General features: G+C 39.3%; 1 protein-coding gene across 1 annotated transcript in view; it reads left to right on the plus strand.

Moving 5' to 3' along the window:
- The window catches only part of LOC124615546 (transmembrane 9 superfamily member 4), a 57,514-nt gene that overhangs the window by 31,036 nt on the left and 12,163 nt on the right, over positions 1 to 14,315 (plus strand). Inside the window, exons 6-7 of the mRNA XM_047143519.1 lie at positions 321 to 524; positions 6,801 to 6,958. Coding sequence (XP_046999475.1) covers positions 321 to 524; positions 6,801 to 6,958 — 362 coding nt within the window. The remainder of the gene's footprint in view (positions 1 to 320; positions 525 to 6,800; positions 6,959 to 14,315) is intronic.

The raw sequence follows: 14,315 nt of genomic DNA on the forward strand, positions 1-14,315 counted from the left end.
ACGAACTGAGCAAGTGGTCATTACATCCAGGTTTTAAATTATGTATAAAAAACATTGTGTGTGGTTTGACTGTGTTTGTAACAGTTTAAATGGCAGTTAACTCTCATGGACATGCACTGTTCTCTGTTTTAATAATAAGTTTTGGTCATTGGCTGGGCACAGGGTCAAGGTGCATCTGATAGAAAAGTATACTCGAAACAAACGAGAAAGTATAAACTATATTTTGACTGCATTTTATAATCGCTCTGTAATTTTTGTAATGTGAGTCTTTACTGATTTGGTGTCGAAGCTAAAGTCTGAAATGTATCTTTGTATTGCAGGCATATTAACAATGATTATGGTACGGACATTACGGCGAGACATTGCTAGATATAATGCTGATGAGGGACCTGATGAAACTATTGAAGAGACTGGATGGAAACTAGTCCATGGTGATGTGTTTAGACCACCACGTTACTCAAGATTGTTTGCAGCAGTCATTGGAAGTGGGATCCAGATATTTTTCATGGCACTGATAACAATATGTAAGTTAGTACTACATTTCATGTTAGTTTGAGTTTAAATAATGTTGTGAGATGCATATAGTTTTTGTAAATTAATGGCCAAATAAATTGCTACAACTTCTTCAGTTTGTGATTTAGTATTAAATAATCACAAAACTGAAAGTTGTTACAAACCAGTTGTTACATATGCTTGAAGCATGAAGTTTGCTCATCTAGCATCTGAAAAACAGGGATTCAGTATGATCTGAAGTAAGTTTACTGTTGCTCAGTAAGCACAGTAACAAAAGATCATTTAAATACTTAAATGAAAGCTTTGTCAGGTTCAGTGTTATATTCTTAGTATTCTTTACACAAAAGTCTCCCAGTTAATAACCGTTAAATTGATAATGAAAGTTGTTGTGTAAGACTTTGTACACGATGGTAAGGAGAGGCGGGCTCCAGAGTGTTGTGGCAACTGTTGTAGGAAAGCTGGACAGAAGCAGAAATGATGAGTGAAAAATTTAACACAGTAAACAGAGGATTTCCGTAAACTTGTATTTCTTCAAGCGAATGAAGACTCGTTACAAATAATGCAGCACGAAGTAGAGTCCTGCCATGTTAGTGTCAACAAGGAGGAGGCTCTCTGAATTAAAGCATGAATGATGGTTCTGGAGTCGTGACCAAGTCTCTTCTACATAGCATCAGATGTTGGAGATGCTCTGAGCACGAGTCGGCTGTATGGCTGCCGCAAGCCGTCTATATTGCAGTGGCAGAAACCACCTGTGGTACTGAGCCGCTGAAGGCATGGCTCAGGGAGCATGCTCCAATGGATATGCCTGATCCTGCATGACCGCTATTGGCATCTGATGGAAACTTCCAATTCCATTGCCAACAATGATACTCGTGGTGTGGTATTGATACACGATACCACAAAAGTTACTGCTCCATATTTATTCATTAGACAATGCATATCTGTTGTATCAGAAGACATATTGTCTGCTGTGTTATGAGCAGATGTGATCATCAGAGCTCTCACATTGTGAGTGTACATTTCTTTTTGTGGCTGTTGTCTTGATTAATTGTCCGAAGGAGTATGGAGATGAGACGTAGTCCATATTCATGCTCATGTAGAACTGTTATCATCTATTTGTTAAAATAAGTTTATCACCTTCAAAATCATATATCTGAAAATCAATTTGTCTGTAAATTTGCATATTCCCAGCTAAAATTGTTAAGATTTCAAAAATGGAAGGTAGTATTAGATTTACCATGCTGGGTAGTAGTGGTTCACAGGAACTTTCTGTAACCCTTCAGACTTGCATCACCTTATGAAAATCATTTGTTGTGTACAGTCTAGTTGGGTCCTTACTGAGTGTTTGAATACTAATACCAAAACCTACAATTAGGCTAATCTCTTGTTTTTTCAGAAATGCACATTTATGTGCTAGAAGCAAACTATTGTTATTAAATGTAGGAATATACAGCACTCGGAAATTAAAGAAAAACATTTCATGTATTAGTTGAAAATCCGGAGTATAGTGCTGACGATGGGAGAAGTAAAGGTAACCCCAACTTATATCGGAGCTGTAGCATGATAACAGGCACAAAACAAAATCTAGGATGTTCTGCTTGTTGCCTAGGACAATTCAGTTACTGTACCAGTTGGTTCAAGTCGTATACTGTTACTGGGAGAACAGAAAGAAGAAAGTTTTCTGTACATTTACCTATACATAACTTCAGTAGTATGACACATCAAAATTTTGAGTAAGCATTAACCAGAACACAGTTTATTTACACGTTTATATCTCATCTTAATGTAGAACAATGAAAACAAACAATTACTGATAAAATTATTTAATTGGATAGATAAAAAAATGTACTCACCAAGTGGCGGCAGAACACACACACAAGACTGTGGCTCATTCTTCAGGCAGATGGGTTGAAGGGGAAGGAAGAAGGGTGAACAAAAAGGACTGGAGAGGTCTAGGAAGAGGGGTAGATTTTGGAAAGTCTCCCCTGATCCCCGTTCTGGGTGACTTTCCCAAAATGTGCCCCTTTTTGTAGACCTCTCCAGTCCTTTTCCTTCACCCTTCTTCCTTCCCCTTCAACCCTTCTGCCTGAAGGAGCCACTGGCTCCAAAAGCTTGCCAATCACAACAGTCTTTTATGTGTGTGTTCTACCGCTGATTGGTGAGTAGATTTTTTATCTATCCAATTAAATAATTTAATCTTAATGTAGGTTCCATATAATGTATTGACCTCTACAGAGGTAACTTAAAATTACATTGAACTTCAGTGTCATAAATTAGTCACCTTCAACCCTTCATGCTTTGCATGGTTGTTTAATGATGGAAGAAAACTTTTTTTTTTTTTTTCTCCAATGGTTTTTGAGTGTGTGATAATCTCCTTCTCAGGATTCTTCACATCAAAGAAGAGTTTGGAGTTTGTGAAATGGAATACACGTGTTCTTTAGATGCTCACTGTACTTTTCATTGGATTCTGTGGCGTAGTCGGAGGAAAATATCATTAATTCATTCACTCAATTATTTCAGATCTAATAGTGGAAATTACATGTACAAAATGTGGAAAATCTGGGATGGAGTAACAAAAATATGAAAAGGTTTAGTGGCATTGTATTCTGTGGGTGGGTGGGTGGAAATGCCTTGTGCAACTGTGTGTGAGGTGAGCAGTGATTTTTACTGAAGTTGATAGTGGGGATACAGGAAGGTTAGCAGAGAAGGGATGGTGAAAAATGCTAGTGCTGCCTGTGGGAGTATGGAAGGATGTAGTTGGGACAGGATGGTGGGCTACTAGTTGCAGTATCGGGTAGCTGTGCTGGAGGGCAAGGGGAGAGGGAGTGAAGGGGAGAGTAGAGAAGTGGAAAGGACTATTTAGGTGCACTTGCGGGAGTGGGAGCAGGGAAGAGTATAGGCAGGTGGAGGCCAGGGACTAGTGAACGTTGAATCCGAGGGGTTACAGAAATGTAGGATACTTTGTAGGGATAGTTCCCACTTGTACAGTTGACAAAAGCTTATGTAGGTGGGGAGAATCCAGATGGCGCAGGCTGTGAAGCAGCTGTTGGAGTCAAGTATGGGTGACATGCTCTGTAACTGGGTGGTCCAGCTGTCTCTTGGCCACAGTTTGGCGGTTGTTATTTTTGTGGACAGACATTTTGTGAGCGGTCTTGCCCCCATACAACATGTCACACCGATTACAGCTAAGTTGATGGACCATATAGTAGCTTTCACAGGTGGCCTGCCTTTGATACAATAGAAGATGGCAGGACTGGAGTGGTTGGTAGTGGGAGGATGTATGGGACAGGTCTTACATCTAGGTCTATTGCAGGGATATGAGCAGGGGTGGAACAGGGACAGACAAGGATATTGCATAGGTTTGGTGGCTGGCAGCATACCAATGTGTGATGGATGGGGAGGATATTTCTCATTTCAGAGCATGACAACAGGGTTGTAGAGTTATGTGATAGATGGTGGCATTTTTATTTTTGCTTAAACCTGGAATTGGGAATCTTAGGATTTTTACACAAAATTCATAAATGTAAAAGGGAAGAGTTTGTGTTATTGTTAAAAATAAGCTTAAGTAGTGCTTAAGACAGAAGCATAAGGGCTATAATAACATCATCAGAATTCAGGAAGTTGGGCACTTGATCATATTGTAGAAGTCATGAAGACAGATGAAAATAAATTGAAGCTGAGAGTTACATGGTAAAAGTCGTTTGTTGTATACTGAAGACTGTGCTGATATTCTAGTGGTGGACAGGAGGCAGGAATGTCAACATTGAGAGAGGGCCAACAGAAATAATGTAGGGACTGAAGGAAAAGAGAACCTAAGTTCAAAATGTAGGGCTTGTTCTGGTTCTTGTCAGATTGCGTACTTGTTAAAGAAGACAAAACTATGGCGAAAAGGGGATTCTATATGAATCAAACATTGTTAGTTATTTAGATGTAGAATTTGACATTTGTGCACAGTGCATCAGTATTTCAAATCAGAAAACCTTCATTTCTTTGAAGAATCGAACTCCCATATATAAAACAGCTTACATTATAAATAAGTTAATGTGTCACATGTTTTCCTTTAAGCATGTTAAGCGAGAAAAAGTTTGGGGAAGATTTGACATTGTGCTTAAAGTTTGTTGGTAGCTGTTAAGAGCTCACATTATGAAACACTAGATGAATATAAACAGGGTAATTTGCACTCCGTTTTAAGCAAAAGCTAGTTTTTCCACATCTCCATGTTTTACATGTCTCCTGAACTGTGTGACGTACAATGATACAATATTGCAGATACATTGAGTGATAATATATGTAGATATTGTTTGCAAATATAGTGAGTAGTAAAGAAGAAATAAATTAAACCTTCATGTCTAATGCTGATGTTACATGAACAGCAAACATGTAGTAAGCGATAAACATTATCCCTTTCATCAAATTTTTTTTTTTTTTTTTTTTTTTTTTTTTTTTTTTTTTTTTTTTTTTTTGGGGGGGGGGGGGGGGAGAAAAAGTTTCATAGGGATTTGAAAGTGTGTGTAAAATTTGTTGGAAGCCACTTAATTGCTATCATTCTCAAATAATGGGTGAATGAAGTCTGGGTATCTGTGTGCCATGCGTTATGCTGCCTCAAGACAAAGACACAGTTTTGAACTGTAATATTCATCTTATTGTGTTGAATTGTTAACATAATACTATACTGCTTAATGAGTAGATTATGAAAACTTTTTAAATTCAGTCAATATTTAGACGAAATTGAAAACTGAATTTGCCACTACGTTACAGCTTGTATCAGGTTCCAGCATAGTGTTTTAGTATTACAGATTGTGGTGGCCCGGTGTAATGTTAAGCTATCTCTATACAGCTTAAGCATTTTCGTGGCCTTAATTGTTGAAGAATGCTGGTTCTGCTTTCTTGCAGCGCCGATGTCTTCTGCTAACACCAGACGCTTCTCTGAAGATTTCACTGCTAGGAAGGGGACTTTTTCACTCTCTCTCCTCTCTCTTCTTATTTAAAAAATACGCTACTATTGGAATATCATTCAATGCACCAGAACATATTTATTTCCACTTTGTAAAAAAAAAAAAAAGCTTCATGACCTAAGCCCACACATCACCGGACACCCACAATCAGTTAATTACACATTTTTGAACACAATTAATACATAAGCTTTTATCATGGCTGACTATCCACACCCAGTCCATGTACTCTCAACAGCAGTTCAACGTCTAATAAACAGTCACTATTTCGAGTCTCTCCGTTTGTTTTTTAACAATACAATACTACATTACTCTTTGCAGCAGGCCACGGAGCTTCTGGGCCGTATTTGCTTATTCTTGACAGGTCGCGCTGAACACTTGCCAGCGCCGACGAATTATTTCCCTGCCAGTTTCGCATACACAAACAATAAATGGGTGCAGTATCCCATGCTCATCCTTACGCCCTGCTTTAAAATAACGCGTGTTCGAAACGGCTGGAACACAAGTGTCTCCAGACTTTCGTAAAATTCTGGGGGCACTACAAGATGTATCTGTACTCCAGTCTTACTGCTATGGAGTATGGCTACAAGAGATATAGAAGTGATGTTACGAATACAGAAAATAGATATAGTTCATTACATATAATGACATTGTGAACGTTTGCCTTGAGAAATTAAGTGAATTACGTGTTATTTTCACTGACCTACGTGAAACATGCCGCCACACTGGGAGATAACACTGTTCTTGGGGTGTGTGTGTGTGTGAGTGTGAGTGTGAGTGAGTATTGAGAGAATATAATTGCAATTTTCATAAATGATTTCCTTTTCTTGTTAATGTTTGAGGTAATCATATCTTAAACTCAGAGATAGCTTATGATTAAATACATAACAATTCTTTTCTTCTGCATCGGATTTATACATAATAGTTTGTCAATTAAGTTTAAAATATGATCAGTTATTTATTTGCATATTTTTTGTCGTTGAAACATTCTGTTCTTTGAATTGTGAATGAGATGGTGTTTACAATAACACTATTGTACACAAGGTTAGTTAATCTGATTCATGGTGTTCCTCCCACAGAATGTTTATTTCTTGGTTTTGTTTGCAGAACTTGAATAAGCGAAACATTCACATCCTGAGATGTATGAGACTGAAGTCTTTCCAAATATGAGATGATTAAGTGTGCCTCCAGCAGACAGTGATATAGTAATTATTTTTGTCTTTTGACTGTGTGTGTTTCATCAGTGTTAAACGGACTTAAACTGTATTGACTTTTTTATGTTACATTGTGCATACATACATCTGTGCTTATTATTCCATTGTGTTGTTTTTTCAGTTTTTGCAATGCTGGGCATGCTTTCACCGGCATCTCGGGGAGCCCTCATGACTGCAGCAATTTTTCTCTACGTCTTTATGGGTCTGATTGCTGGTTATTTTTCTGCAAGGTTATATAAGACAATGAAAGGAAGAGAATGGAAGAGGGCAGCTTTTCTGGTAGGTTATTTGTTGGGACATTTGTGCATTTTGTATTGTGCCGCATTTACACCACTGTAATTCATAACAAGGATGTATTAGGGAATTGTTTTTTTCTTTCAGGTATATATGAGGATTCCTTGTTATAAGTGCGACAGAAGACATATAGAACAATTTTTTACTTGATGGGAAAACTCTGTGATTAATATGTAAATTTATACTCACAGGTTATGCTAAATCAGTAATTCCAGTCATTAGCACTACAGCTTACAAAAAGTGATATTGTTTTTTATTTGTCATAAACATTCATATGTTGTCCAGTTGTGTATGGTGTATTGTGAAACATTCATCCACATGAAGGGCAACTAAACATACATTACATTTGAAACAGGTTTCCCCCATGATCTCTTCGTTCATAACATATTTTGCTCCTTCTAGAGCAATCAGTTTTTGTCCAAGTTGGCATTATTTTCACTGGAAAATTCTCCAGCTTGCTGCTTGAAGCCTGAAGCCTTAGTGGATTTTCTACATTACTTTATTGTCCCTTACAAGTGTAGAATGGAAAAGTGCATTCTTCAAGAGCTGCTCTGCCACAATGAGCCAGTGTCATGGACATTGTCTTGGGTGCTGGGTTCAGTATGTGGCAAATTATGCTTGCATTTAACATTGGTGTGTCCAGGGATATAAATACATCTTCTGATACTCCTTGAAAATCTTCACGTAAGTGGATATGAGGACAGATGATCACATTTGTCAATTCCACCCATTTCTTGGTTGTAGTCGATAAAACAGTTAGGTCTTAACCTTTTGTCCAGCATCTCCAAATACTCTGGTCTGTCATTAAATGTTGACATTAGGTGAACGTTTTTCCAAGCAACCCATTTCACTGCAAGAATATTGTTTGATAAAGGAAATGTTAGTTCCTCTTTCCTCAGTTTAGTTCTATTGAGCACGGGTGGCGTATTTTTTCTTGTTGGTCTTAGAGCATGAGTGAATTGTTGTGCCTAGCAAATCCCTGAACAGGTTGGTAGAGCTACACTGGTTGTCCATGTTAATTGTTCCATGTTAATTGTTCCATGTTAATTGTTCCATGTTAATTGTTCCCTGTTCCCCAGAGTCTCTCACAGTTCCTCTCTTCCAGCATGTATCTTCCGATTAGAACAGTATCCATTCTCTGAAGAGAAGAGCATACTTGATATATCTTTATGCCAAATCTGATTCTCTTTGATGGATTACATAGAACATCTGAGATTACTAAAATGCTCCAGTGCCTGTAAGCTGACTTCCATGCAGAACAGAGTTTATACAGTATGTTGCCACAGCCATTTGATTACAAGTCAGTCTTTTTTTTTAAGTTCATAACACTTTTACAGACTGACCTAGCTTGCCATACATCAAGTGCTGCTGTCTTAGGGACAGTACAATTCATCCTGGTAATTATAGATGAAGTAGCCAGTAGTAGGCCAGTGTATGTGACACGAGCTATAGTTACAGAAGTATGGGTCAGTACCTTAGTTTGGGGGAGGGAGGGAATTTTTGTTGTAAAATAGCTTCACCTAATGTCCATCAGTTATCCTTAATTTACTTAAAAACTCATTCACATTATCAAACTTTGCTTGTTTAAGGCTTATGCTGGCTGGTTCCACATAACTTCAAGAATAACCTTTTTTTCCTAGTTTTAATATTGTTGCCTTACACATTGCAAGTTGCACCAGAAAATATACTTTGATGTAATTGTGTAGATAAAAAATCTGCTCAACAAGCAGTGGCAGGAGAAAACACACACAAAGGTATTGAAATTTGCAAGCTTTTGGAACCAGTGGCTCCTCCTCCTGACAAAGTGTGAAAGGGAAGGAAGACGGGTGAAGAAAAATAACTGCAGGAAACTGGGAGAGTTTGGAAAAGTTGCCCAGAACCCCAGCGCAGGGGAAACTTACCAGTCAGGAAGGAAAGAGTGATTGATGGGGACTGCACTAGATGAGTTTTGAAAACCTGAGAGTTCTCAGCTCAAAAGTTCAGTATTTCCATTTGCCACCTGCATCTCACCATCACCTTTATGTGGGGAATAGTGATCTATCATTTTTATAAAAAAAAATGTTGTCTCTATGCCAAGCTGAGAATTTTTGATGTTGCAATACCAGAGAAGGAAAGTTGCTACTCACCTTATAGCAGAGATGCTGAGTCACGATAGGCACAGCGCAGCAAATAGATTCACACAACTATAGCTTTCGGCCATTAAGGCCTTTGTCAGCAGTACACACACACACACACACACACACACACACACACACACACACACACACACACAAACGCAACTTGCCCACACGTCTGCAGTCTCAGAGAGCTGAAACTACACTTAATGGCCGAAAGCTATAATTGTGTGAATCTTTTTGTTGTGCCTATCGCGACTCAGCATCTCTGTCATATGGTGAGTAGCAACTTTCCTTCTCTGGTATTGTTACATTCCATCCTGGATTATCCATTGTTTAATTTTTTATGTTGCTGTTATATAATGTGAAAGTACACTCAGGAGCATATGAATTACATAAGGTTGCAGCATCAGTGAGAGCTGTTGCCACAATGGCGTTCAGCATGTCACGTTACTGGGTTATTGTCGGACGTTGTATAGGCCACTGGTTGAACAGTTGCATGCATGATTGATAAGGAAAGAAGTATCAATGGATCTGAGCCTGGTCATAAGTGGTTATCCAAAGTGTGGTGCACAGCTTCTCTGACACCGTGCAGATATGGAGCTTTTCATGTTCCACCTTATCAGTGGTGTACTTTGAGTAGCTTGACTAGAGGAAAACCTCTGTTTTGAAAAACTGTGTGTCTGACAAGAGTAACTGTTTATTATTGCAGATTATAATAGCAGATAGATGTGCCACAGTGCAACAATTGGGCTAGTTCACCAAAACTGGTGAGCAGCCATGCTGTCCAGAAAATTCTCCTCATTAAGGGCATAGAAGGGGAACTGTATACTGTTGTTTCATCTAACATGCCCCTTATCTTGGACATGGTGCATCATTACCTGTTATTCGTTATTATTAAAATCCAGCTCTTTTTTATTATTACAACCTGTTTTGACCTCTAGACCATTCTCAAGTGATTAGTAATTAGTTATGCAGTATATCCAAGATAAGGAGCACTGTTGGACAAAATAACATGTCATTTGTCCAGCCTGATATGAAGGGTGCTTTTTCGTTACAACAGATTGTAAACTTCTTTTGTGATAACCATTTCCTGATTACTTGAAATTGGCCTAGGAGCTGAAATTAATTGTAACAGTAAATATGGTTTTATGTAACAACAGCTGCTGTTTAATGCAATTCCTTTACACATTTGCTCACAGCATGTCACAGGACACAGGAACACCATGGTTGGTCTCTCAGGAAGTTCGAGAACAGGCCACGTGGCCTAATGGTCACTCCGATGGCAATGTGTTGTATCAGAACATTGAAAACCACACAAGGCAGCAGGTTTGTTTTATAGGGAGGGGGAGATGGTTACATTAGATGAAAAAGCCTCCTAACACATCTGCCATAGTTTGTTAGAAACAAATGATACGGAAACCTACTATTCAGAAGTACAGTCATATTCACTTACTTGCCTGCAGCACCTTGCGTGTGACTAGTACCTTTAGAAAGAGTGCACACCACATCGTCACTACTGAATTGAGATTATCTTTGAGGAACATTCCACCTCCAAAAGGGTGCTTGTGTGCCCTCTTGAGTCAATTATGTGTAGCACACCTAGGACACCAATGAGCTAGTTGTGCACTTCGTGGGACTAACTCTGTTCAGTCTCCACCAGTAGTGGGCACTAGTTGGAGCGATCATAAACCAGGGTTGTACCCAAAATCTTTTGGTATCTTGCCAACGAGGGACATAGTTTTGTTGTTTCTGAGCCTCATACTTGATTCCACACTTAAAGGACCTTGAAGGCAGTGAATATCTTGATGTGACTTATTTATAGATGTCCATGAACCATTGACCTTGCCGTTGGTGGGGAGGCTTGCGTGCCTCAGCGATATAGGTAGCCGTACCGTAGGTGCAGCCACAACGGAGGGGTATCTGTTGAGAGGCCAGACAAACGTGTGGTTCCTGAAGAAGGGCAGCAGCCTTTTCAGTAGTTGCAAGGGCAACAGTCTAGATGATTGACTGATCTGCCCTTGTAACACTAACCAAAATGGCCTTGCTGTTCTGGTACTGCGAACGGCTGAAAGCAAGGGGAACTTACGGCCGTAATTTTTCCCGAGGGCATGCAGCTTTACTGTATGGTTAAATGATGATGGCGTCCTCTTGGGTAAAATATTCCAGAGGTAAAATAATCCCCCATTCGGATCTCCGGGCGGGGACTGCTCAAGAGGATGTCGTTATCAGGAGAAAGAAAACTGGCGTTCTACGGATCGGAGCGTGGAATGTCAGATCCCTTAATTGGGCAGGTAGGTTAGAAAATTTAAAAAGGGTAATCAATAGGTTAAAGTTAGATATAGTGGGCATTAGTGAAGTTTGGTGGCAGGAGGAACAAGACTTTTGGTCAGGTGAATACAGGGTTACAAATACAAAATCAAATAGGGGTAATGCAGGAGTAGGTTTAATAATGAATAGGAAAATAGAAATGCGGGTAAGCTACTACGAACAGCATAGTGAACACATTATTGTGGCCAAGATAGATAGAAAGCCCACGCCTACTACAGTAGTACAAGTTTATATGCCAACTAACTCTGCAGATGACGAAGAAATTGAAGAAATGTATAATGAAATAAAAGAAATTATTCAGATTGTGAAGGAAGGGAGACAAAAATTTAATAGTCATGGGTGACTGGAATTCGGCAGTAGCAAAAGGGAGAGAAGGAAACGTAGTGGGTGAATGTGGATTGGGGGTAAGAAATGAGAGGAAGCCACCTGGTAGAATTTTGCCCAGAGCACAACTTAATCATAGCTAACACTTGATTCAAGAATCATGAAAGAAGGTTGTATACATGGAAGAAGCCTGGAGATACTGACGGGTTTCAGATAGATTATATAATGGTAAGACAGAGATTTAGGAACCAGGTTTTAAATTGTAAGACATTTCCAGGGGCAAATGTTGATTCTGACCACAATCTATTGGTTATGACCTGTAGATTAAAACTGAAGAAACTGCAAAAAGGTGGGAATTTAAGGAGATGGGACCTGGATAAACTGACTAAACCAGAGGTTGTAGAGAGTTCCAGGGAGAGCATAAGGGAACAATTGACAGTAATGGGGGAAAGAAATGCAGTAGAAGAAGAATGGGTAGCTTGGAGGGATGAAGTAGTGAAGGCAGCAGAGGATCAAGTAGGTAAAAAGACGAGGGCTAGTAGAAATCCTTGGGTAACAGAAGAAATACTGAATTTAATTGATGAAAGGAGAAAATATAAAAATGCAGTAAATGAAGCAGGTAAAAAGGAATACAAACGTCTCAAAAATGAGATCGACAGGAAGTGCAAAATGGCTAAGCAGGCATGGCTAGAGGACAAATGTAAGGCTGTAGAGGCTTATCTCACTAGGGGTAAGATAGATACAGCCTACAGGAAAATTAAAGAGACCTTCAGAAAAAAGAGAACCACGTGTATGAATATCAAAAGCTCAGATGGAAACCCAGTTCTAAGCAAAGAAGGTAAAGCAGAAAGGTGGAAGGAGTATATAGAGGGTCTATACAAGGGCGATGTACTTGGGGACAATATTATGGAAATGGAAGAGGATTTGGGTGAAGATGAAATGGGAGATACAATACTGCGTGAAGAGCTTGACAGAGCACTGAAAGACCTGAGTCGAAACAAGGCCCTGGGAGTAGACAACATTCCATTAGAACTACTGACAGCCTTGGGAGAGCCAGTCCTGACAAAACTCTACCATCTGGTGAGCAAGATATATGAAACAGGTGAAATACCCTCAGGCTTCAAGAAGAATATAAGAATTCCAATCCCAAAGAAAGCAGGTGTTGACAAATGTGAAAATTACTGAACTATCAGTTTAATAAGTCACGGATGCAAAATACTAACGTGGATTCTGTACAGATGAATGGAAAAACTAGTAGAAGCCGACCTCGGGGAAGATCAGTTTGGATTCCGTAGAAATGTTGGAACACGTGAGGCAATACTGACCCTACGACTTATCTTAGAAGCTAGATTAAGGAAAGGCAAACCTATGTTTCTAGCATTTGTAGATTTAGAGAAAGCTTTTGACAATGTTGACTGGAATATGCTCTTTCAAATTCTGAAGGCGGCAGGGGTAAAATACAGGGAGCGAAAGGCTATTTACAATTTGTACAGAAAGCAGATGGCAGTTATATGAGTCGAGGGACATGAAGGGGAAGCAGTGGTTTGGAAGGGAGTGAGACAGGGTTGTAGCCTATCCCCTATGTTATTCAATCTGTATATTGAGCAAGCAGTGAAGGAAACAAAAAAACAAAAAAAATTGGAGTAGGTATTAAAATCCATGGAGAAGAAATAAAAACGTCGAGGTTCGCCGATGACATTGTAATTCTGTCAGAGACAGCAAAGGACTTGGAAGAGCAGTTGAATGGAATGGATAGTGTCTTGAAAGGAGGGTATAAGATGAACATCAACTAAAGCATACGAGGATAATGGAATGTAGTCGAATTACGTCGGGTGATGCTGAGGGAATTAGATTAGGAAATGAGACACTTCAAGTAGTAAAGGAGTTTTGCTATTTGGGGAGCAAAATAACTGATGATGGTCGAAGTAGAGAGGATATAAAATGCAGACTGGCAATGGCAAGGAAAGCATTTCTGAAGAAGAGAAATTTGTTAACATCGAGTACAGATTTAAGTATCAGGAAGTCTTTTCTAACAGTATTTGTATGAAGTGTAGCCATGTATGGATATGAAACATGGACGATAAATAGTTTAGACCAGAAGAGAATAGAAGCTTTTGAAATGTGGTGCTACGGAAGAATGCTGAAGATTAGATGGGTAGATCACATAACTAATGAGGAGGTATTGAATAGGATTGGGGAGAAGAGAACATAACTAATGAGGAGGTATTGAATAGGATTGGGGAGAAGAGAGGTTTGTGGCACAACTTGACTAGAAGAAGGGATCGGTTGGTAGGACATGTGTTGAGGCATCAAGGGATCACAAATTTAGCAGTGGAGGGCAGCGTGGAGGGTAAAAATCGTAGAGGGAGACCAAGAGATGAATACACTAAGCAGATTCAGAAGGATGTAGATTGCAGTAGGTACCGGGAGATGAAGAAGCTTGCACAGGGTAGAGTAGCATGGAGAGCTGCATCAAACCAGTCTCAGGACTGAAGACCACATCATCAACAACAACAGGATAGGATACAGGGCATGTCTGCCTGAGTTTTATAAAGTTTTCATGAGATTCTGGC

The sequence above is a fragment of the Schistocerca americana genome, chromosome 5, assembly GCF_021461395.2.
Source record: "Schistocerca americana isolate TAMUIC-IGC-003095 chromosome 5, iqSchAmer2.1, whole genome shotgun sequence".
Classification (NCBI taxonomy): domain Eukaryota; kingdom Metazoa; phylum Arthropoda; class Insecta; order Orthoptera; family Acrididae; genus Schistocerca; species Schistocerca americana.